The sequence below is a fragment of the Bombyx mori genome, chromosome 9, assembly GCF_030269925.1.
Source record: "Bombyx mori chromosome 9, ASM3026992v2".
NCBI classification, from domain to species: Eukaryota; Metazoa; Arthropoda; class Insecta; order Lepidoptera; family Bombycidae; genus Bombyx; species Bombyx mori.
Window position 1 is genome coordinate 11,396,369 of NC_085115.1, and position 23,308 is coordinate 11,419,676.

The following is a 23,308-nucleotide window of genomic DNA, read 5'->3' on the forward strand; positions in this document are numbered from 1 at the left end:
CTAGTGTAGTGGTAAGTGACATGGTCACTACACTAGGGGGTCGCGGGTTCGAATCCCGCCAAGGGAAGATATTTGTATGAAAAATATAAATGTCTTTTCCAGGGTTATGGATGTATATTAAATATATGTATGTGTATAATAAAAATCTTACATTTATTTCCGTTATCTGGTACCTGTAACACAAGTTCTTTACGAACTTATCACGGGACCAGTTAACGTGCCGTGATTGTTAGTAAAATATATTTAAAAAAAATATACAAATATACATATTTAAAAATATACATATACATATTTAAAATTTAAATATACTTTAAAAATCTGCTATTATTAAAGAAAGCATTATATATTCAGTTAATTGACAATAGATTCTTAGACTTATCATTACTTACAAGTTTTCGAATGTTTCATATTTTCTTATTTCCCAATCGAATAGAACAAATCTCGAATATGAGTTCGGCTTATAAAGTAAATATACTATTACTGTGTTTTTATTACCGCTACATAGACCATGCAGATAGGAGATAAGAATGGTACCACCACTAGGGAACACAACTCAGCTAACTCAACTTTTCCTGATGAAAATCTGACATCAAATTAGATTATTGTTTTTGAAGAAACAGATTGCTAAGTTGCAGAATAGAAAAAAAAACTTGATAGACCATACTGCCCACCAGATGGTAAGTGGTCACCGTCGGTCATGGGCGTCAGCAACGGCAGAGGCACAGTCAAGCCGTGCCTCCACACTACCGATCAAAGTTAAAGTAACACAAAAAAATATAATTGCCATCCCGATTGATACATAAATACAATTTTCTTTACATCTATACTAATATTATAAAGAGGAAAGATTTTTTTGTTTGTTTGTATTGAATACGCTCCGAAACTACTGAACCGATTTGAAAAATTCTTTCACTGTTTCGAAGCTACACTATTCCCGAGTGACAAGGCTATAATATATAATATTTTTTTTAAAAATTAGAGATCCTTACTAAAACTTTAATAATGTAACCCAAGGTGTAAAGAAATTACCTAAAATATTACTTATATCGCGTGCCCTGCGAAAACTATTGATGATAGAATAAAATAATGTACTACGACTTTGTGACTTTGACGAAAAATAAAACAACGTCAAACATCGTTGAAATTTTTGTTAAATACCCGAGCGGAGCGGGAGCGGGCCGCTAGTTTTATATAAAAATAATCTATTAGAGCTTTCTATGCGCTTGCAATTGGCACGTCATTAAAAGTTTCTGAAGTAAACGTCGCCTTCGCCAGTCTTTTCGCCGAATGAGTTTTTTTTTAACTTTTAACGCCTGTCGACTTCAGTGCGATTCAATTTATTTTATTATTAAATTTTAGGTTCTTATATCCTCTGGTGGATGAGCTAGACTACAATTTGATTGTTGGCGTGCATCTGCCTTTCGAATACAAAACGCCGTCACGGTACCCCCTCGCTTACATCACAGTGGTTATCGCATTCATCTATGTATCGTATTTTGTGATGGTCACCGATCTAATCATGCAGGCTCATCTTCTTCATTTGCTATGCCAGTTCAATGTTCTCGCCGACTGCTTCGAAAACATGCTGAATGATTGTGTTAAAGGATTCGAAGGTACGTAGCCGATTTTGTTTAAATCTTTTATTGGACTAATCGAAAGGTTTTTTTTTATTGCTTAGATGGGCGGACGAGCTCACAGCCCACCTGGTGTTAAATGGTTACTGGAGCCCATAGACATCCACAACGTAAATGCGCCACCCACCTTGAGAATAAGTTCTAAGGTCTCAAGTATAGTTACAACGGCTGACCCACCCTTCAAACCGAAACGCATTACTGCTTCACGGCAGAAATAGGCGGGGTGGTGGGTACCTACCCGCGCGTACTCACAAGAGGTCCTACCACCAGTACAAGGTTACTGAAAGTCACTGATTTCCATATCGATATGGATATATCCAGCTGTTTCATGACGTGAACACTTTTTTTTTTTTTTTTTTTATGATTGAAAGTTTACTGGTGGCCCGAAGGCCTTTCCAGTTTCACCAGGACAGGTGGGCGAGCAAAGGCTCAGCCAAGAGGGGTGGGATTTGCTAACAACTGCCCGAGCGCCTCCGAAGGAGACCTAACAACTCAAGAGCAATTGTTTCGCGAATGAATCTACTACCGGATCGGAATCGCGACCCGCTGAGAAGATCCGGCGAGAAACTCAGCGGGCTGATGCATGGGTTAGGTTGCACGTCGACCTCTTTGTCGAGTTCGACGAGTACGGTTACCGGGGTCCCTAAGCCTGCCCCTAGTATTAGAGCTGAAGGCATCTAATGCAAAGGTTATTGGATCTGATGGATCCGTAAGGACGTGTCTAGGGCGTCGACGGTGACTGGCTCCTGCATGATCAGGATTCGGGGAGTAGTCAGCGGCGGCAACGATAAGGCGATTATCATGACGCATAGCCTTATCGAAGTATCGTTCCGACGCTGACTTCATGTATTTCCGAATTGATTCGAGGCCCAGGTCGTCGTGTAGGTCAACGTTCCTCACGAACCACGGAGCCCCGACAGCTAACCTGCAAAAGCGGGATTGTAGGGATTGGAGGGTGTCTATGTGTGTGCGGGCCGCGTGAGCGAACACCACACTCGCGTAAGTCATGACGGGCCTTATGCAAGTTTTGTAAAGTGTCACCTTGTTCCGAAGGGACATTTTACTCCGCTTACAGATCATGGGGTAGAGTCTACCGAGAATAAACGCGGCACGGTCACGGACTGATTTTATATGCGGGCGGAATGTCATCGATGCATCCAGGGTAACGCCCAGGTACTTGACCTTCCTGGCCCAGGGTATCGTTTGTCTAAAGAGAGTAATCGGGGGTGTGAGATTCCTCCTCCTAATCCGGGAGGAAATCCGTGTGGAGCTTCCCCTCTGAAATAGCACCGCAGTACTTTTCGATGGGTTGATGTCTATGACGTGAACACGACCTTGAGACTAGGCTAAAATCCTATTTGTGTTGTATAGTGGTTTTCCCACCCTTCGATCATAATGAAAAAGAAATGGTACCTCCCTCTAGTGGCTGTACAATATGAACTATTTTTAGGATAGGCCGTTATCTGGTAAACGCTTAACACCAGATGGGCAGTGAGATGGCTCGCTCACCTGAAAAATGAGTTATTCTTTTAGTCTTAAAGACGCCTATCGGGTCGGCTTGTCATTAGAAACATGCCTAATTCCACCCCGGGTTCCAACTTGAAGTCTTTCTCAAAGTATAAAAATGCCTTTCCAGGGCTATTTACTTTACAAAAGATTATATAGAAGATATACTTTTATTGTCTATTGTTTGTTTCCATAGTGGTTTTAGATTATCACGAGCTACCATAAAAACCATTTTGATTTTTTGGTTTCTAACATATAATTTATTTTTTAAAAGATACCGAAAATGATGACCCAAGCTAGCACAACCTCTGATATTTTTCGCAATTTTAATTTCGCACATACAAAAGTGAAATTTTATTAACGTAAACAAAAGCGAATTGTCAATATTATTTAATTCTCGGAAACGTTTGCAGGCATACCGTTATTAAGGTTATTGAAGAATAAACAATTTACGACCAAATACACCAAGAGATTGGGCAATCTGGTTGAACAGCACAATCGAATTCTGAAGTAAGTGGTTATTAAATATATTTATAGCGTTAATTCACACCTTTTGGCGTCTTCGCGCAACGCTATCTCTGTTTGCTGAAAATATTTAACGAACACATGACGCATATACTGAACAAGCCCTAAAAAAATGTGACTTAAACATTAAAAGTATGAAGAGAGTATATTTTATTAACAAAATCTATCCTGCTACTAATCAAAAGTATGGGCTTGCAACTTCAGTCTCCTTGGGGATTTACTAGTAAGGTCCGACCGTTGAAAAAATGCGTTCAAGAGCAAACGAGCGATGAAATGTGAAGTGCCGTTGGCTGGTGGTAGGACCTCTTGTGAGTCTGCACGAGTAGGTATCACCGCCCCGCCTATTTCTGCCGTGAAGCAGTAATGCGGTTCGGTTTGAAGGGCGGGACAGCTATACTGAGACTTTAGAACTTATATCTCAAGGTGGGTGGCGAATTTACGTTGTAGATGCCTATGGGCTCCAGTAAGCACTTAACACCAGGTGGGCTGTGAGCTCGTCCACCCATCTAAGCAATAAAAAAATAATAAAAAAATTACGATTCATTTTATTCTTTACCAGTCAAACCCGGCCGGATTTGCTGGCTGATCGTTGATTAGCTTTGATCCGATCGTTACTAGCACATCACAGGGTCATCCGCTAGGCCATTCTGAAAATTTCATTAAAATCGGTTCAGAAGTTTCGGAATCTATATAGAGAGTACATACAAACATTAACTTGTATCAATATAATTTATAGTTGTCTTCCCAGCGAATATTTACCCATAAAAAGATGTAAACATTTACTATGTGATGCGGTCGTGAATTGACCTTCCTTAGTTATGCTATTAAAAAATATAAAAAAAATACAATACAGAGAACCCACACACATATATTGTGGTTTTTCATAGCCGAAGTCTATTCTGACAGCAAGATACCGAATACCGCACCCAATATGAGATCTTTCCTTGTTTTAGCAGAGCTTGATTGCTTTGTAATGAAACTAATCGGATTATTGTACCAACAAAATGAACGGAATGAATTTAACTAATGTTTTTGAACTGTATTACTTTCTTTTCTGTAAATTAGTTAACAAATAAAAACTGCTTAGTCATTTTAATTGACTAAATAACTTACATTCTGTTACGACAAAGAAATATGACAGATAAAAATTAAATATAACAAGTTCGCTTTTTTAGTTTATCAGTTCAGAAGGAAAACACTAGTAGAAATAATGTTAACGGAAAAGGAGAACTTGTTATAAAGTTTTAATTTCTAAATATTTTTAACATTATGAATTAGGTATTACCTACCTATTCCTGTAATGAAGATAACGTTTACACATAGCTGAGAAGTGAGACGCGTTTTACAATTTCATTGAAAATTCCACTTCATATCTAAAGGTTTCAGTCTCATATTTATGGACTACGATAACCCCTTAATACCGGAAGCGCAGTTGTTTATCTAAAAATGAATTATATTTCTCTTTTTAAAAAAAAGCAATAAATGGTTTTCTATTGTATTGGATTTTAACACATGCGTTGAATCAAAAATCATAATATTTCATTCGTGTGCGGTTCGGTTCATATAATAATTTACGTAACGCGCAAGGAATACGGCGTTTGGTATATCTTTGATACGTGCTCTCATAACACATAATCCGATGGAATCCACCTATTTACCTTCAAAGATTACGTGAAACGTTCGCCGGAGACGGAAAAGGCTCACTTTACTTGTTTAAAGTGATCCAAATTTAATTGTTCGTGATCAAAACATAGCCACGTGATGCGTCAATGTGACAAAAATATCTTTAGAACTAGAATTGTCTTGAGTGCAATGAGGGACTGCCACTGAATCCGTTTTGGGATGTGGCAAAATTTTAATACAAAGATGTACCAAGGAGTTTTTAAATGAAACTAAAGTAGACAAAACCAGATTTGTTATCAAAAATAAGTCTGACGGTCTACCTGGTATAAATGTTTGCGTAATGTAACGGTGTTTTCCGAGCGCTATGACATGTCCTTCTTCAAACGAGGCTTGCGGAGAGTAGTTAATGGCAGGCAGCGGCTTGGCTCTGCCCCTGGCATTGATGAAATCCATGACTGACGGTGACCACTTACCATCAGGTGGGCCGTATGCTCGTCTGCCCACAAAGGCAATACAAAAAAACACTCAACTCAACAACTCATGCGTTCCGTTTTGAAGGGTAAGACAGCTGATGATGCAATTGAGACTGCGACCTCATGTCTCTAAATCATTGGCGGCGTTCACGTGATGACGTCTATGGGCTCCAATAACGACTTAACACTAGGTCAGCCCTGATCTCCATCACGCGTCTATACAATAAATAATCTTGTGAAGCGCCTTCCTTTAGAAATTAAAACTTGAAACAGTGTGCTGTTTTTAAATAATTGAAATCAATTCTTTTTTTTTTTCTTATAAATTTTTAGCAACACAATAAGTTTAAGGGATACACTGAGCTATCCAATGTTGGGACAATTGGCTGCTAGCGGAACTCTAATTTGCTTTATCGGATACCAAGCTACAACGGTGAGAAATTGAATTTAAATTGAATCTAGAAATTTCGTGAGGACGCCGAAATGAGTTTTAGACTTCTATCTGAATGTTAAACAATGTTTTATCAGACTATACCTAAAACATAAGGGTATATTTGAAGATAAGCAGTGAGAATAATTGCAGCATATTTCGAAACATTAAAAGTGTCTTTTATAGGTATCACAGTTAATCTCCATAACCGCAAAGTGGTTCAGAACACCCAAAAAACATATTAAGTCTTAGAGAGTAGTGAAAAACAATGACTTACTTATTCAAATACATTTAAATTTTATTAAATTGTTTTGTCAACGTTTTTTTTTTGTTTATTGTCCGAGCAGGCAGACGAGCATACGGCTCACCTGATGGTAAGTGGTTACCGTCGCTCATGGACGTCAGCAATGCCAGGGGTAGAGCCAAGCCGCTGCCTACCGCTGTTGAAAACATGTTGAAAAGTTGGAAGTTGGTTGTATATGAATCTAAAAAGAAATATTTTATCATTTTCTGCGGTATTCCCGGGTCGTAAACATAATTAAAAGTACTTTTACGGTTTATAATGACGGACGACTGACCGCGATTGCGACCACGAAAACTGTAAAGTGCCCGAAACGTCGCGTCGATGAAATAAATGGAAAACAATAAATGCGAGATTAGGCCGTAAAAAAAAAACTTTTAACAATCGCTGTGTTATAAAATACTGTTAAAAACATTATTAATTTACATAAACCAAAGATCTTGTGACCGCAATATTTTGTGGTTACATGCAAAACGTATGTGTCCGTTTTATTAATTTCTAGGAAGGCTAACGTTTGTGTTTTGAAATGTGTGTCGCGTTTTATTTAACTTTGTCTTAATATAAAATATTAAAAATTGTTTTAGAATTACAAATTCAAAATGTCAATTTTTTTTTTTCAAAAACTGTTTGTAGGCTACAGATAATTGTATGAACGATTTTTTATTTTCAATCCCAGATCATAGTAACTCATCTCTTACGCGTTTGTAACAAATTCTATTTTTTTGTTATTTTCACATAAAAAAAACCGTATGCTAATAGGTCTTTCACGAGATTTGGTTTTGAATTTGTGTTGAATTTGAATATTTTTACATACGTTCACACGGAGCACTTTTATTTTCCCACGTTCGTTGTAAATTGAAACAATATGCACCCTTCACTGAACTTTCAGCATTAATTTGTTTCACCGTTGACTTAAGCAAACCTTTTTATGTAAAATTTCGGATTCACAATGAAAATCGTCCGAAATAAGTTTATTTTAAAATTTCAGACCGTCACGGTCAGCCTCGTGAAATGTCTGATGAGTCTTTTGTTCTTGTGCTATAATGTTTTCGAGCTCTATATAATCTGTTTGTGGAGCGAGGAGATTACGATTCAGGTGCGCATTTTTTTGTTTACAGTTAACTTTTATATAATTAAATATTATACAAATGTTTTTTTTTTTTTTGTAGATTTGTTTAATATTTCAGCGGAAGTTTTTGTTATTAACATTCGAAAGGTGACATGTTAAAGCTTTAAAAAAAAAGTGTTACTCATTTATTTAAGAATGGTTACAGCGGTACGGGTCCTAAGTTCGAAGTGAAATTGATAGTTTTATTATTATTATTAGTTTATTATTATTATTAGAGTTTGGCGGTATATGTCAGCAGATTGGGATGGATTGCGTGAATTTTACGCATCCTACCCATGGGGGCGGTTCTGCTTTTCCTCTGCTGATCCTGACGTCTGTGCGGACCGTCTTAAAGACGTGGTGCTCCAGGGGATGGAATTGTTTATTCCCTCCTCTGAAGTGCCCGTTGGGGGTCGCAGCAGACCCTGGTATAATAATGCCAGCAGGGATGCTGCACACCTCAAGCGGTCCGCATACGTGGCATGGGATAATGCCAGGAGACGTCGGGATCCTAACATCTCAGGGGAAAGGCGGAAATATAACGCCGCTTCCAGGTCCTACAAGAAGGTTATTGCCAGGGCGAAATCGGAGCACGTTGCTAGAATTGGCGAGCGACTGAAGAGCTATCCCTCTGGGAGCCGTGCTTTTTGGTCGCTCGCCAAAGCTGCAGAAGGTAACTTTTGCAGGTCTAGTCTCCCACCACTACGCAAGTCCGATGACAGTCTGGCCCATAGTGCGAAAGAGAAGGCTGACCTTCTGGTCAAACTCTTCGCCTCGAACTCGACTGTGGACGACGGGGGTGCCACACCACCGAACATCCTCCGGTGTGATAGTTCCCTGCCGGAGATCTGCTTTACACAGTGTGCAGTCAGGCGGGAACTCCGACTCCTGGACGTCCATAAGTCGAGCGGGCCAGACGGCATCCCTGCAGTGGTTCTGAAAACGTGCGCCCCTGAGCTGACGCCTGCGCTAACGCGTTTGTATCGCCTCTCTTATTGCACTAACAGGGTTCCGTCTTCAGGGAAGACTGCCCACGTCCACCCTATCCCCAAGAAGGGTGACCGGTCGGACCCATTGAGCTATAGGCCTATCGCGATAACTTCCTTGCTTTCCAAGGTGATGGAGCGAATAATCAATATACAACTCCTGAAGTATCTGGAGGATCGCCAGTTGATCAGTGACCGACAGTACGGTTTCCGTCACGGTCGCTCAGCTGGCGATCTTCTTGTATACCTTACTCACAGGTGGGCTGAAGCCTTGGAGAGCAAGGGCGAGGCTCTTGCTGTGAGCCTTGATATCGCGAAGGCCTTCGACAGGGTCTGGCATAGGGCACTTCTATCGAAGTTACCATCTTACGGAATCCCCGAGGGTCTCTGCAAGTGGATCGCTAGCTTTTTGGATGGGCGGAGCATCACGGTCGTTGTAGACGGTGACTGTTCTGATACCATGACCATTAACGCTGGCGTTCCACAAGGTTCGGTGCTCTCCCCCACGCTTTTCATCCTGTATATCAATGACATGCTGTCTATTGATGGCATGCATTGCTATGCGGATGACAGCACGGGGGATGCGCGATATATCGGCCATCAGAGTCTCTCTCGGAGCGTGGTGCAAGAGAGACGATCAAAACTTGTGTCTGAAGTGGAGAACTCTCTGGGGCGAGTCTCCGAATGGACCCGAACATGTCTCGTGAAATGTCATCTGAAACAATTTCAAACACACAACACATACATATATTTTATTCGCATAGCATTTTGACTGTACCTACGTAGTAATTTGAATATTTCTCATTACTTAACACCTTATGTATGACACTGTGACACTTTTTAAAATAATTTGAATAAAATGTGAACTTCTTTCTAGGGTTGTAGCATAGGTGAAGCAATATATTGTTCGGGCTGGGAGTGCGGTTTAGCTACCCTACCTGGAGTTCGTTCTACTATACTCCTGGTCATTGCTCGAGCCAACAAACCCCTGGTCCTGACTGCTGGAGGAATGTATAAGCTATCTCTCATTGCCTATACAACGGTTTGGTTTCATTTTTAAACATCAATTATTTTTTAACGAAAGACAGTGGCATGAATGTGTTCTTGACAATGTTAATGGCCACGAGCGAATTAGGTTACTAATGATCAAATGGACCATAGCCTCGTCTCCCTCTAGAGAAACTAAACACATTATAAAAAACACTTTTAATAGCAAGTCGAGAATATAAATGAAAATGATACTTTTATTATGGGGATCTTGTGCAAGATATTGAGCTTAAGTATTAAAATTATTACATTGTCCTTGACATTTTAATACCTAACTTAATTTGATGTTTAGATGTTAGAAAAAAAAATTGATTCCTTAACATAGCTAATACAGATCAACGTACTCAAAAAATAAATAAACTGTAATCGAAATTATATTTAAGCCTATATCTGAAGAGTGAATGCCCTTGATTTGGTTGGCCCAATTGGTTTGAAGGGTGGGGCAGCCGTTGTAGCTATACTGAGAGCTTAGAACTTATATCTCGAGGTGGGTGGCGTATTTACGTTGTCGATGTCTATGGGCTCCAGTAACCACTTAACACCAGGTGGGCTGTGAGCCACACATCGTCCACACATCTAAGCAATAAAATAAAATAAAAAAGAGAAACTTGATGTTAAACGTCGATAGATACGAAATGTAGTCGACCGCAGTGTGCTCAGTGCAAGCTTTCTAACGTTCTCGATCGCGTAAAAGTTAACTCAAATTTGTAAGCAGGTCGAACAGTGCCTAGCGGCAAACGTAGACAAACGTTCCGACTTCATACAAATTTGATTTAACTTTTATGCTCTAGAGAACTAAACACACTGTATCATACCGGGCTCATTCATCGGCAGCGTTAAATAAGCAGCTTACAGAGAATTCAGAGCGGGGTCATTGATTGTTTCGCAGCAGAGATAGGCAAGACAGTGGTATTATAGCCAGTCACAGACCGCCCTGCCATCTGCTCTTTAGACAGAAAATGGGAGATGAATTAAGCTATAAAGCGAGATAGGCAGAATAAGATGATTAACAAATACGGAAGAATAGGGAAATAAATTCACAAATAGGTCTTATATTCATTTGAAATTAGATTAATATTATTAGACTTAGAATATAACTACTACGCTATGCGAGTAAGTATACGTTTTTTTTAACGTTAATGTAAAAAAAATAGTTGTGACATTTTTGCGTAATATAAATAATCTTCTTCAAGAGGATTCTCCACAATGCCAGAGGGCAGGCTTTTCTCTATAATGTAGTCTTTAATTAGCGAACAACATCTGCTGACATTATTAAATATTCACTGTTCCGCTTGTTTATTTTGAATCTTTAAAATGTAACGTATTATAAATTATTTGTTTATTTTATACAGTAATAATATAATTCAGGGAATACATTTCCGTGTAAGACAAGTTTAGTTTTTTATGGACGAACAAATTTTTTAGTGATCTGTATCACACATGTGAGAAAATCACGATTGGTGTGTGTTATGTGAGTATATAATAATATGAATATCAATAAGCCGTGTATTATTCTAAAAAAAATCTTAATGGTATAAGCTCAATCTTGAAAGTTTCTAACAAGCTTTTACTGGTGGTAGGACATCTTGTGAGTCCGCGCGGGTAGGTACCACCACCCTGCCTATTTCTGCCGTGAAGCAGTAATGCGTTTCGGTTTGAAGGGTAGGGTAGCCGTTGTAACTATATTTGAGACCTTAGAACTTATATCTCAAGGTGGGTGGCGCATTTACGTTGTAGATGTCTATGGGCTCCAGTAACCACTTAGCACCAGGTGGGCTGTGAGCTCGTCCACCCATATAAGCAATAAAAATAAAAATAAACTAGGCAATCTTTCATCAAAAAGTAATTTCATGTTTATATTATTTAAAAAAATTGGTTAGTTGCCTAATCATATTAATCAACATGCTGGAATTTCTAAATAGGTAGGTAGGTGAACACAAGAAATATCGGCTTAAAAATGTCGAAAAATTTTCTGATTTTTCTCCATAACTTACTTTCCAGTTCGTCTACTTCATTCCTAATACACCAGCCTCTATCTTCAGTACTGTTTGTAATGATGAAATTAGCATTACAGTTTCAATAATCTCCAATACAAGGCGGTCTTCGGTCTCTATCTCAATACCATCAGTAGACAAAACATAAAAATAACCCGTCTGCAAACGAAGTGTAAAATTTTCTAAACAACACAAGAGCCTTAGGAACTCAATAACATATTGTCTTTTCACGAATCACATTACAACTAAAGTATGTATGTACATGAATAATATGTTTGTTTACAGCTAGTAAAAACCTCGTACAGCGCGTTGACGGTCCTGCTTCGCTTTCGTCACGACTAATACAATAAAGTACATCACGCAACTACAAGATAAATGTAGTAGTGATATCATCATAGCTGTATTAGTCACGGCCATAGTGTGCTTAGAACAAAAACTATTGTTTGCCTAAAAGCGTCATGTAAACACATTAGACAAAACACAAGCGAAATAAAGTTAACGCACGGATTTTAGAAAATTTACGAGTGTTTTAAATCTCCCACAAATGTCGTTTAATCTGTTTTAGAGCATAAAAAAACCGAGATGTGGTTTCAAGAGTTTAAAAGTACTAATTAAATTGGCGATTATTTATAAGAAACGATGAATGTTTCGATTATATTAAAAAAAAAATGCTTTTACTTGAGGCCGTCAGTGCATAAGTGGCCTAAGCCTACCATAGTTAGTATGAAGGCAACTAGGTTTGAATTTTCATGAATTTTAATTTGAGTAAGCAAAAAAACAATCCGCGCAAAAATAATGTTATCTGTTAAAAAGCTATCTGTTATCTATGGGTGAAACTATGGATAGGCCGGTTTTGCATCGAAATTTATTATAGGTATTTTAAATAAATTCGAATATACGTAATATAAGCTTGAATATAAAAAATTGAGGGCTAGGCCACTTATGCGCTGATGGCCTCATTTATAAGGAAGATTGACCATAGTAGTTCAGTGAGGATCATGGTTGTTATCAGATTTTTGGTGATCGAATAGCATTGCTGAATTAAATAAACAATATCTCACGTATCGCCTTTTGGTAAGGAACTACTATAGTCCACGGTAAAAAACAACAAATCAATTGAAGTAGCTTTTAAATTCATAGCATTTTACAATTGCTCAAACTTAAATATGGAACATGAAAAGGAATTTTCGTTGCAGTTAATTGAACATAAAACTCATTGACGTTTTAATTAGAAGCTAGCAGCTGATGATTGTCAGTACGGGTCATTTGTTTTCAATGAGGTTAGAGTTGCAACATTAAATTCTTCGAAGTGATCAATCACTTAATTTCAATAATTTCATATATTTTTTAAATTAGTCTTACAGATTTATTTGACCTACCTGCTGTTGATATTAGAGCACATAGATACTATTAAGTGTGTGACATCTACAGTTTGACAATACTGATGCATGACTGATGGGTGACATGTGGAAAACATTATGCCGGTATCTATATATTAATACGTGAAGCAAAAACTTTGTATCCCTTTTTACGAAAATTGCGTGGACGGAGGAGTATGAAATTTTCCACACTTATACAGAATATAGAGAAGAAGTGCACAATGCTAATATTTTTTTAAAATAATGCATAAAAGATACATTAAATCAATAAAGAAAATATTACACACACTACACACCATGTATTTGACGCACACACGCATGCATACTATTTATTGTCAAACTTTTGTTCTTGACGTCTGTGGTCAAATTGAGAATAGATTAGATATTGTTTGTCTTTATTAATATTATTTTATAGTGTAGCCTTGGCGAAATTTGTGATTATAGAAGTATAAAATACAATCATAATAGTGTACAAGCTTACAATTCCAATTAATTATTATAGTCGAATTTCCACTACTGCGGGACCTATAAATAAATAAAAACTTCCCTTTTAATCGGCTTTCGGCATTTCATTTTTTTGTTTATTTAATTTTGTATCTTTTGAGACAATCACATTTTTGATGACAACGGACCTTTTTTTTCTGTGAAATAAATTGAACTTCTTATTTATGAAATGATAAAATATTATTTTACCGTTCTGTTTCGACTTTCAAACACAGCAAAAACATTATTGTATTTTAATTACAATTCCATTTGAAGAACATGACAAGTAGCGGACATTTACGTGAGGAGGAGATCAAAGAAAATACTTCGGACAGGAAAGGAGCGTTCGCTGTATAAATTTCAATGTATTACGTCGACGGAGACCTTTTGAGCTCAAATAGTAGTGGGAATCCGACATGGGCTTACTCACACGGGCTTGGAAAAAACTGAGCGACACGGATGCTTTGAGGCTGTCCAGCGGGTACTACGAAACTGCTTTTTATGAGCCTGTATATAGGGTCGCTTATTTAGTTGGTAAGTATGTTTAGTAAAGAATTTAATATGGGCATTCTAATGGTTTTATTACTACGGGTGCTGGTTTAAAAATGTTTAATACTATAATAGGGTTTCAAGAAAATGCTCGAGTTATTTATATGATGAAAACATGTTGAATGAACACCGTCCACTTTTTTATAAAAAAGGCAAACAATTTCTTGTCGCTATAGACTAACTGATGTTAAGCAGTTGTCAGTGCTCAAAGAAGGCGGAAGGCGTGTCGCATTGTAAGTTCTACCGATACCAAATTCCTGTTTATATCTGTCGGGGATTAGTCATACGTGGCGGTTTGAAAGACGGACAATCTATACTCTATACTAATATTATAAAGAGGAAAGATTTGTTTGTTTGTTTCGAATAGGCTCCGAAACTACTGGACCGATTTGAAAAATTCTTTTTCCATTAGAAGCCGACATTATCCCTGATGAACATAGGCTACTTTTTTAAAAAAAAAAATTATTTTATTTTTTTGCTTTCATGTGTGTTTTAATGTTTCCGAAGCGAAGCGAGGGCGGGTCGCTAGTTATACAATATATTGATATATCGACCTCATATAGGACTCGCATGAGTCCGGGTAGGAGGCGGAAATTACGCTGTAATATGTATGGGTATCGGTTATCATTTTAGACCAGGCGGTATTAATATTGCGAGGGCCGTGAGTTTATTCACTTACGAATAAAATGAAATTGCTTTTGAACAAGCTTATCTACGCGTATTTAGACGATTTCAAAACATATTTGCTTCGGCTTGTTCCCAGTTGTAAATGTGTCAAAAAAAAAAAGACGTGTGGCACTCGGGGACTGCCGCGGTAAAGCTATTGCAAAGCATTTTTTATCAATTTATGCAATTACAATTAGACAATAATAATTTAATATTAAAACAATAATAAAAATAAGACCACGCTATATTTATAAACATTAACAAAAGCAAAACATTAACTGTCCCCTTCACACTCATAAGCTAGACCGCGTGAGAGAGAGATGGGCAGACTTTTCATGTTGCTCATGCAGTGCGACGTCACGCCTCGCGCTTATTCACAAACACTATACCAGCGCAACGTGTGAATGTGTTGAACGCGCGCTACATAGTAGGCGTAGTGGGGTGTCAGGTTATTTTCGTTACGGAATTTCTTGATTCAGTCTGCGCGCTCAAGGCCCGCGATAGAAGCTATGCAATAGCTTAAAAATATTTTTACATCAGAAAGCAATATTAATATAGTAAAAAAATATCGATATAAATATAAAAATACCGTAATCGAATTGAATTACGAAAACGGTTCTGTTTTTTCATTCAATTAAATTAATAATTCATTAAATTCGACTCACACCAAATTGATTTAAATTTCGAATGATAATAATGAACATGATAAATAAAAATATCATTACTTATACAGGTCTATCGTCGTTGGACCGCAGCGTATCTTATCTCGTCTACAGCGCAGTGGTTAAAATGATGATAGGCATGTTCATTGGCGGAGAGCTCTGGTTTGTCTGTACTGAATCGTTGAGCCTCGATGAAATCGCATCTTCTATAAATGTCATCGTGATACAAATGACTATGATGCTGAAGCTAAAAAACCTGGTTCGATGTTTTAATTTCGATTGCACTTGATTTTGATATAATAAAATTCATCTTATAATTGACGCATTTGTTTTGAAGACATGTTAGTTATTTTTTTTATTGCTTAGGTGGGCGAACGAACTGACAGCCCACCTGGTGCTAAGTGGTTACGCCCATAGACATCTACAACGTAAATGCGCCACCCACCTTGAGATATAAGTTTCAAGGTCTCAAGTACAGTTACAACGGCTGCCCTACCCTTCAAACCGAAACGCATTACTGCTTCACGGCAGAAATAGGCAAGGTAGTGGTACCTACCCGTGCGGACTCACAATAGGTCCTACCACCAGTATATAGATCACTTCACGTATTAAGAGTATGTTTCGATTTTGAGTCTCATTACACGCTTTTAAATATTCCATGAAAACAATTATAGTAGTTTACGTCATACTCAAACGAATGAACAAACAAAAATATTATGAACCATTTATTTAGACCCAGGGACAATATCCTTAACGTAATCTTTTTTTGCAAATAATCTTCTGTTACAATTTAATAACAGCATAGAGGTGAATTGCAAACCAATATTTAGGATAAGTAACCTACTACTCTGGTTTGAAAACTAGTAGCCGCTGTTCTCATAATTATGATAGTAAGGGAAACCATAGTCCTTCCACGAAGGTATAATGCGTTCCATTTTGAATGGTGGGATATCCGTTATATCCAACCCAATCGATTTAGTTTCGTGTCCCATGGTTCGTGTCCCATTCAGGTAGTCTCATGTTTAAGAGCTTTGATAACCACTTAACACTACGTGGCTCTTGAATTTGTCATTAAATACAAAAAAAGAAAATAAAGCAATGAAAATAGTTTTATACATTTAAAAGGAAAACCAACTAAACACTTACACAGTATGCAATTTAATAACATGAATACAATGTACTTTTAAATTAAAGGTATTAAAAATACTGTATACTTACTTAAATTATACATATATGCAGAATAGGGATCGTAGTGCATAAAATACAACTTCCACTGTTCCAAAATCATCTGTTATAATAATAATTAAAAATTAATTAACACTTTCATTACGCCTTGCTCATTTTTTAACCGTCTTCGCCATTTTCCTTTTCTCTGTCATTCTGTCTGTCATTCTCTTCTCCCTTTCTTTCCGTTTTCTCTCACTCACATCTTAACGCTCCGTTCCACACTCTTTTCATACGTTCCGTCCTTACCAATCCTACATTACTTAATATAGTTAAAATAACTGATAATATTAGGTGCAGCACAAAGATATATACAGGCGTCTGGCTACATCTATGGAGTCTCCGTATTTCGATATACGAACTGAAAAGCGCCGACAAATCTTCGAACACTGGGTCAAAACTCACGAGAGGACGCTAAAGTTCCTACTGTTCTTAGGCAACGGTTCTCTTGCAGCTTGGTTAGTAAGCTTTTAAACTGTAATAAAAACATGAGTGCAATTCACACGCGACAAAAGTAAAAGCTTCAGAATCATTCTATTTTGCTATTCTTTCCTTTAAAATCCTATAGATTTGTCTCTTTTTAATACGCTTTTATTAGCTTAAGACGTACGTATATTTGTAACGGAATCTTTGAACATGATTTTGACCCCCTTCAAAACGTCGGATTAACTCGAAATTTGGTATACTTATTAAGGACCGATGACAATTCAATATAAAAAAATTGAAATTCAACGAAAAAATGAAAAATAAATAATAGTTTAAAAAAACCTTTAGTTGAACGTTAAAAACGTTAGTTTAAAAAAAAGTCACCGCTTTTTTTACAGTAAAGTCATTTTTTCTTATACTATTTTTAATTCAAATTTATTATTCTTCATCTTCATTCCTATCTGGTGTCCCACGATACCACACATCTTTTTAAAATTTATTTTCTATTTTTTAATTGGATTTTCTATAAAAACGTATTTTGTTATTATAGTTTTTTTTAAACTTTTTTATTTATTTTATTGTCGCGAGCACAAAACTTCAGTCGTTATTAGTCGTATTTATTATTTCTCGTCTGAAACTTAACGAATAGCCGTCTGCTGCAGCCGCGCGGCCGAAAACATCGTACGTTTTCCAGCTAACGCATTGTTTGATGTTTGTAACAAAAAACAGAAATGTAAACATCACTAGGATGTATTACAGTGTTCGTGGTTGCAAACAAATGCACAGGTTTCCGCGAAACGCAGTTACCGTAAGCCAACGCAAACAATTATTTATATTGTGTTGTTTTATTTAACCTTGCACAAATATTGGCAAGAAAAAACCGCGAAACTACGCAGCATCGAAGGTTTCATTGTTTACTAACTCGTGTTCAACTACAATGTTATTTGTTTGGATTGAATAAAAGCATTGGCGCCGGTTTGCCATTCTATTCATGAATATCTAAACTATTTTTAAACTCGCAATTTTGATTTATTGTTTCATATTAACCGTCAATGAAGTAGCGAAGATTCCTATATCTGGTATTGTATATTTATTTTAAAAAGTAGTTAATCGATACCAATAGGACTGCTTTTAAGACAAAAGAAAATTTACGTGAAAAAATAAAATAAGTGTTATTACGATGTAGAAATTTGTATTAAGCCTGAACATAAGGAACAGTGGGTGGGGAATGCAAAGTCAACTTCACAACTACCTCCACCGCTAATTTTGAATTAGTAATTTCTGAGCAGACTAAAAATATTTGTGTAAGCTTAGATTTCGATTGAAATTCAGTTGATGAAAATGAGCGAACATTTAACGTAAATTTTTGATAGAGTTGCAGGAACGCTATGGTCGTAAGCTGATTGCGACCTTTTTTTTAACGCCTGTAGAATTTTTTATTCAGAACTAAATAAATATTTTAAACAATCTTTGATTTTAGGTATATTCATCCATTAATTGATGAGTTTGAGTACAATTTGATGGTCGGGCTTCGACTGCCGTTCAGTTTCGACACGCCTCTCCGATACTTGTTCACTTACGTCATCGTGCTGATTGCTTTCAACTATACTGCTCATTACGTCATGGTCACAGATCTAATTATGCAATCCTATTTGATACCACTGATCTGTCAGTACGCTGTTCTAGCCGACTGCTTTGAGAATATTTTGATCGACTGCAGTAATGATTATGGAGACCACGGTACGATGAAGTTTTTATTGATTATTAATCTTTGTTCAGGGTTGCATCAGCTTTATCTCAGTAGCAGTAGTATTATACAAAGCACATTATAAAAGTTCCTAAGCTCAACTTTTATTGCTATTGATTAAATAGTTTATTTGTGGCTGTCCAAGAGAAATATAATAATATGTTTACTAACAAAGAAAAAAACAATCAATTTTTTTTTTAGATCCGGCAAACTTAGGCAGCGTAATAAACTGGGTTTTGGAAATGTCTTAATTGATATTAAATAAAACAAATAGATTTCTGTTAGTGGGCTTAATTTGTAAATTTGTGTAAACTATAATACAATTTTTTTCCTTTTCATTTTTAGATATGGAAATGCATGAACGTAGTTCGGATCCAGCTTTTATTCGAATTTACATGAAAAGGTTAAGTAATTTGGTTGAACAACATTCATTTCTTCTGGAGTGAGTATTTTTATGGTTTTTAATTAAAAAGGTATATATTTTACAATTTTTTTTTTTTAATTAATAGTTTCGCAACATTTCTTTTTTTAATCGTCCCGTTGCGCATTAAATTTCGAATTAAAAGATATGATTTCCTTGCCTGTATAAGATATGATGTCTGTGCTGAATCTGAAACATATTTTATACTATTATTATTTTTATATACGATCGTAGGTGAAATGCCTAAAAACAAAATGTCAGATTCCATATTATTATTCAAGGTGATCTATTCGAAACTACAAGAAATACCGAAAACCTTTGAAACAATTTAAGTCACTTTGAAAGCCCACTTGCTAATGAATATATCAAATGGAATTTCGAGTTGTATTTTCTCTGTATCTTGAAGCTACGCAAACCTCCTTTGAGTTAAAAAAAATATCAAACAATCATTTGTTGAGAAAATTACAGAGACCTTTGAACTTTGTAATAAAACACGAATGAAACACGAATGTTAACACCATATTAGCGAGACGTAATGATATTGTTTACAGCCGCAGTATGGAATTGCGGGCCATATTGAGCCGGCCAATGTTAGGTCAGTTGGCTTCAAGTGGCCTGCTTATTTGCTTTGTTGGATATCAGGCCACAACGGTAAGATATAGATTAATAAAATAATAAAACCTAAAACTAGTTTAAATGTAGATATATGATTCAAATACAATGCACCGTACATGATAAACGTGGCTAATGTCAAGAGGACAAGAAAATAATGATGTTATTATTATTTTCGTTTTCATTAGTTGTTATATAGATTCATTATTCGTAGATGCTGAAGTAGGCAGTGGACAATATTTAAAAGTGGGTGAGATTGTCGTGTACGTTTGGCATTACATGGGCTGATGAAGTAACGGTCCGTCTGATGTTCAGTAGTTAACAGACCCCATAGATGCAACGTGAATGTCAAGCGTGCTTAAAAGTTCAGTTGTATTTCTTTAACGGCTACCTACCTAAGTTAAAACTGATGGGATCGAAATAGCCAAAATGACCACCATCTTGCCTACAATGACCACCACCTAGCATGCGACAGAAACATTACTGTATGGTTGGATATGCAGTGCAGTTTTCACATCATAAATCACTCAGCCTATAGCTGTCCACTGGTGAACATAGGCTTCTCTAATCGATCTCCACTATAGTTCACACAATTGTTAAAATTAACGTAACATATCCCTATATAATTCAATTAACAGTAGTGTATTATAATATTTTCAGTCAATATCAGTGAACATCGTGAAATGTCTGATGAGTTTGTTTTATCTTGGATACAACATGTTCACGCTTTTTGTCGTTTGTCGTTGGTGTGAAGAAATTACGAATAAGGTAAAAAACATTAGTAACAAACCAATTTGATTGCATTATTTAAAAACTAAGTCTTTGATTGTAACGAAACAAGTATATATTATGAAATTACGTCAATTCTTGTAGCCTAAGCGGAAAAAAGGCTTCAACTGTCAGTTTTTAGTTTTAACGCGAAAACCTCAAAAATAAAACAAAACTTGAAACTATCTGGTAAATCGCTTAAAGTAAGAATCAAAGTTTAATTGAAATTTGGAATGTCGTCTTTTTGAAGTTATACTTCTTTAGGCGCGTTATGAAAAATTGATGAGAGTGAAATTTTACGATGCGCGCGCACCGTGACACAAAATTAACAGAATGAAGTTGTCCACTAAATCGCTCATTACAATACGACCGACGTAACTTGGCATATAGCCGCAGATGAACTTTCGCGCATGTACACTCGTAAAAAAATGTGTTATTAGCATTCATTTTTTAGTAATATAAATGACAAAATTATTATTTAATATAATTCATACTAATTATTATTAAATTATTATCGTTAAATATTAATTATTAATTATTTAATATTAAAAAAAACAAAATTAATAAATATAAACTATAACTTCTTACGCGCATACATAAGTACACGCACCCTTTTTTAGTTTTCTAGACACGCACGTAACATAATGCTTAAAGAATAATACTTTTACATAAAAGCGCGCTTAAGCGTTTTAAAAAAAAAGTAAATTTGAATATGCGTTACGTTTGCACTAGAGCTGATCTAAATTTAAATGCTTTTCCCATTCAGAGCTTGAACATTGGCAATGCGGTGTACTGTTCAGGGTGGGAAAGTGGTATGACAGTTGTTCCCACAGTGCGGTCCACCATTCTGCTGGTGATTCTTCGTGCGAACAAGCCGATTGTGTTCACGGCCGGCGGAATGTATAATCTCTCGTTAACATCGTATACTAGTGTTGGTATTTTTTGTGAATTATTAGTTTTAAGCATTTTTTTTTATTATTACTTAGATGGGTGGACGCGCTCACAGCCCACCTGGTGTTAAGTGGTTACTGGAGCCCATAGACATCTACAACGTAAATGCGCCACCCACCTTGAGATATAAGTTCTAAGGGTCTCAGTATAGTTACAACGGCTGCTACAGTAGTAGGTACAGCTATCCTACCTGCATCTGCCGCGATTCTATCATGCATTCCACTTTGAATGATAAGACAACCGATATGCATTATAATTGCGACCACATATCTTAAGGAGAATACGTTGTTATCTCCAGTAACCAATTAACATCTCATCAGAAAATTATAATTACACATCCTTAAAAAGTTACTAATAAATTTTAACTAACTCTTCGTCAAATTTCCTTGAATACCAAAAATCCTGAGTTATTTTAGTGAATGTTAATAAATTAGTAATTAAGACTTTTGAGATTTGTTCAAAAAATAATAATATTAAAGGTTTTTTTTTTTTTTTTCAGTTGGTGAAAGGATCATACAGCGCTCTAACGTTTCTACTAAGAATTCAACACGAATAAAATCCTCATTGAATTGTAATATGATATGTGTATATCAAGCAAGAATAAAATAAAAAATGAGAAATCGATTTAAAAAAACATTTATTTATCTGCAACGTCAACATAGCTGAGTTCAATTGTGAATGTTTCCCCCAGTGTTGTTGACACGCACTTTCTCGATTTCATTTTATTTACTTGTTCTCCACAATAAACAATCAACAAAACATGTCCCTTACGATTGTTTTTCTTTAATTACTCCGGATGCTTTCAATCTATTCGTAGAACAATGAATTTGTTCAATTCCCAAAACAATTACCTCCACTAAAAATACATTCGAGCCTGGTATTAAGTTGATAGACAAAAGCTCTCGTATTCCATAGTACGCTTTTCTGCTAAGTGAACAATAGTACGATGCCAATAATTAAACAGAGGCCTCTGCGAAATGAAATATTCCTTGAATTTTTCGCTATCGAATTTGTTTGCGCATTTTTGTTTATATTGTATCAGTGGCAATGGCAGCTGAGTATTTTCGATAGTTCCCGTGAAGGCTATTTTGGAAAAAGCAGTATCCAAGAACGATGTGACCTTGTTGATCTCGCTATTGTTAATTCATTCAATGCCCTCCCTTGGTCTTAAGAACTTGCTGTTTAGTCAGGATGGATGGGAAAAGTAGAGGGCTCGGCCAGGAGAGGAAGGGTTACTCACAACAGTCTGAGTACCCTTAGAGGGAGGGACCTAACAAATCAAGCGAGCGTATTGACAAGCGAATCAGAATCGCAATCCGCTGAGAAGATCCAGTGTGAAACTCCACGGGCTGTTCGAATGCTCTCTACTACTGCTCTCTAGTTCGAATGTTTTGCTAGGGGCAAAAGCGTATACGCATTTTTCACAAAGCGAACGCTAGTTAAAATTTGTATGACGCACACAAGCTTTTATAAATACGGCTTCTAGGCCTCTATGCTTGGCACGAAATTAAAAGACTTAATCATTAGGGTTCCTCAAAAGGTAAAAAAAAACAGTACTGTTCTTTGTCATCTGTCTGTGGAATTTAAAATCATTTTTCTCAAGAAGAGGCAGGGATGCTAATAATTGAGATGTATGAAGTAATAAAAGCCTCAGGTTTTTCTGTTAACCAATGTAATCCATATTTTACTATTGGCATGATATAGATTTTGACGCACTCGTCACCCTATAGAACATTTTTCAATGACAATTTAGAAGTCGTCGTGGCCTAAAGGATAAGACGTCCAGTGCATTCGTA

General features: G+C 36.5%; 1 protein-coding gene and 2 long non-coding RNA genes across 4 annotated transcripts in view; 1 reads left to right on the plus strand and 2 right to left on the minus strand.

Annotated features, from left to right (window-relative positions):
• Nucleotides 1–11,913, minus strand: part of LOC134199383 (uncharacterized) — a 28,680-nt gene extending 16,767 nt beyond the window's left edge. Inside the window, exon 1 of the long non-coding RNA XR_009973862.1 lies at nucleotides 11,625–11,913. This is a non-coding gene — a long non-coding RNA (uncharacterized LOC134199383). The remainder of the gene's footprint in view (nucleotides 1–11,624) is intronic.
• Nucleotides 698–22,068, plus strand: Or-64 (olfactory receptor 64). Its single transcript, NM_001173150.1, is given in 8 exon segments — nucleotides 698–732; nucleotides 1,360–1,613; nucleotides 3,966–3,987; nucleotides 18,494–18,753; nucleotides 19,708–19,832; nucleotides 20,454–20,561; nucleotides 21,328–21,492; nucleotides 22,012–22,068. Coding segments are annotated over 8 exon segments (1,026 nt in total).
• On the minus strand, nucleotides 14,928–16,890 carry LOC134199384 (uncharacterized). 2 transcript variants are annotated; one of them, XR_009973863.1, is made up of 2 exons: nucleotides 16,582–16,890; nucleotides 14,928–15,569 (listed from the first exon to the last, which is right to left on the minus strand). It is a non-coding gene; the product is annotated as an uncharacterized LOC134199384 (long non-coding RNA). The 2 variants fall into 2 exon arrangements; XR_009973864.1 differs by having other exon boundaries at nucleotides 14,928–15,619.
• Nucleotides 22,069–23,308: the final 1,240 nt, after the last annotated feature.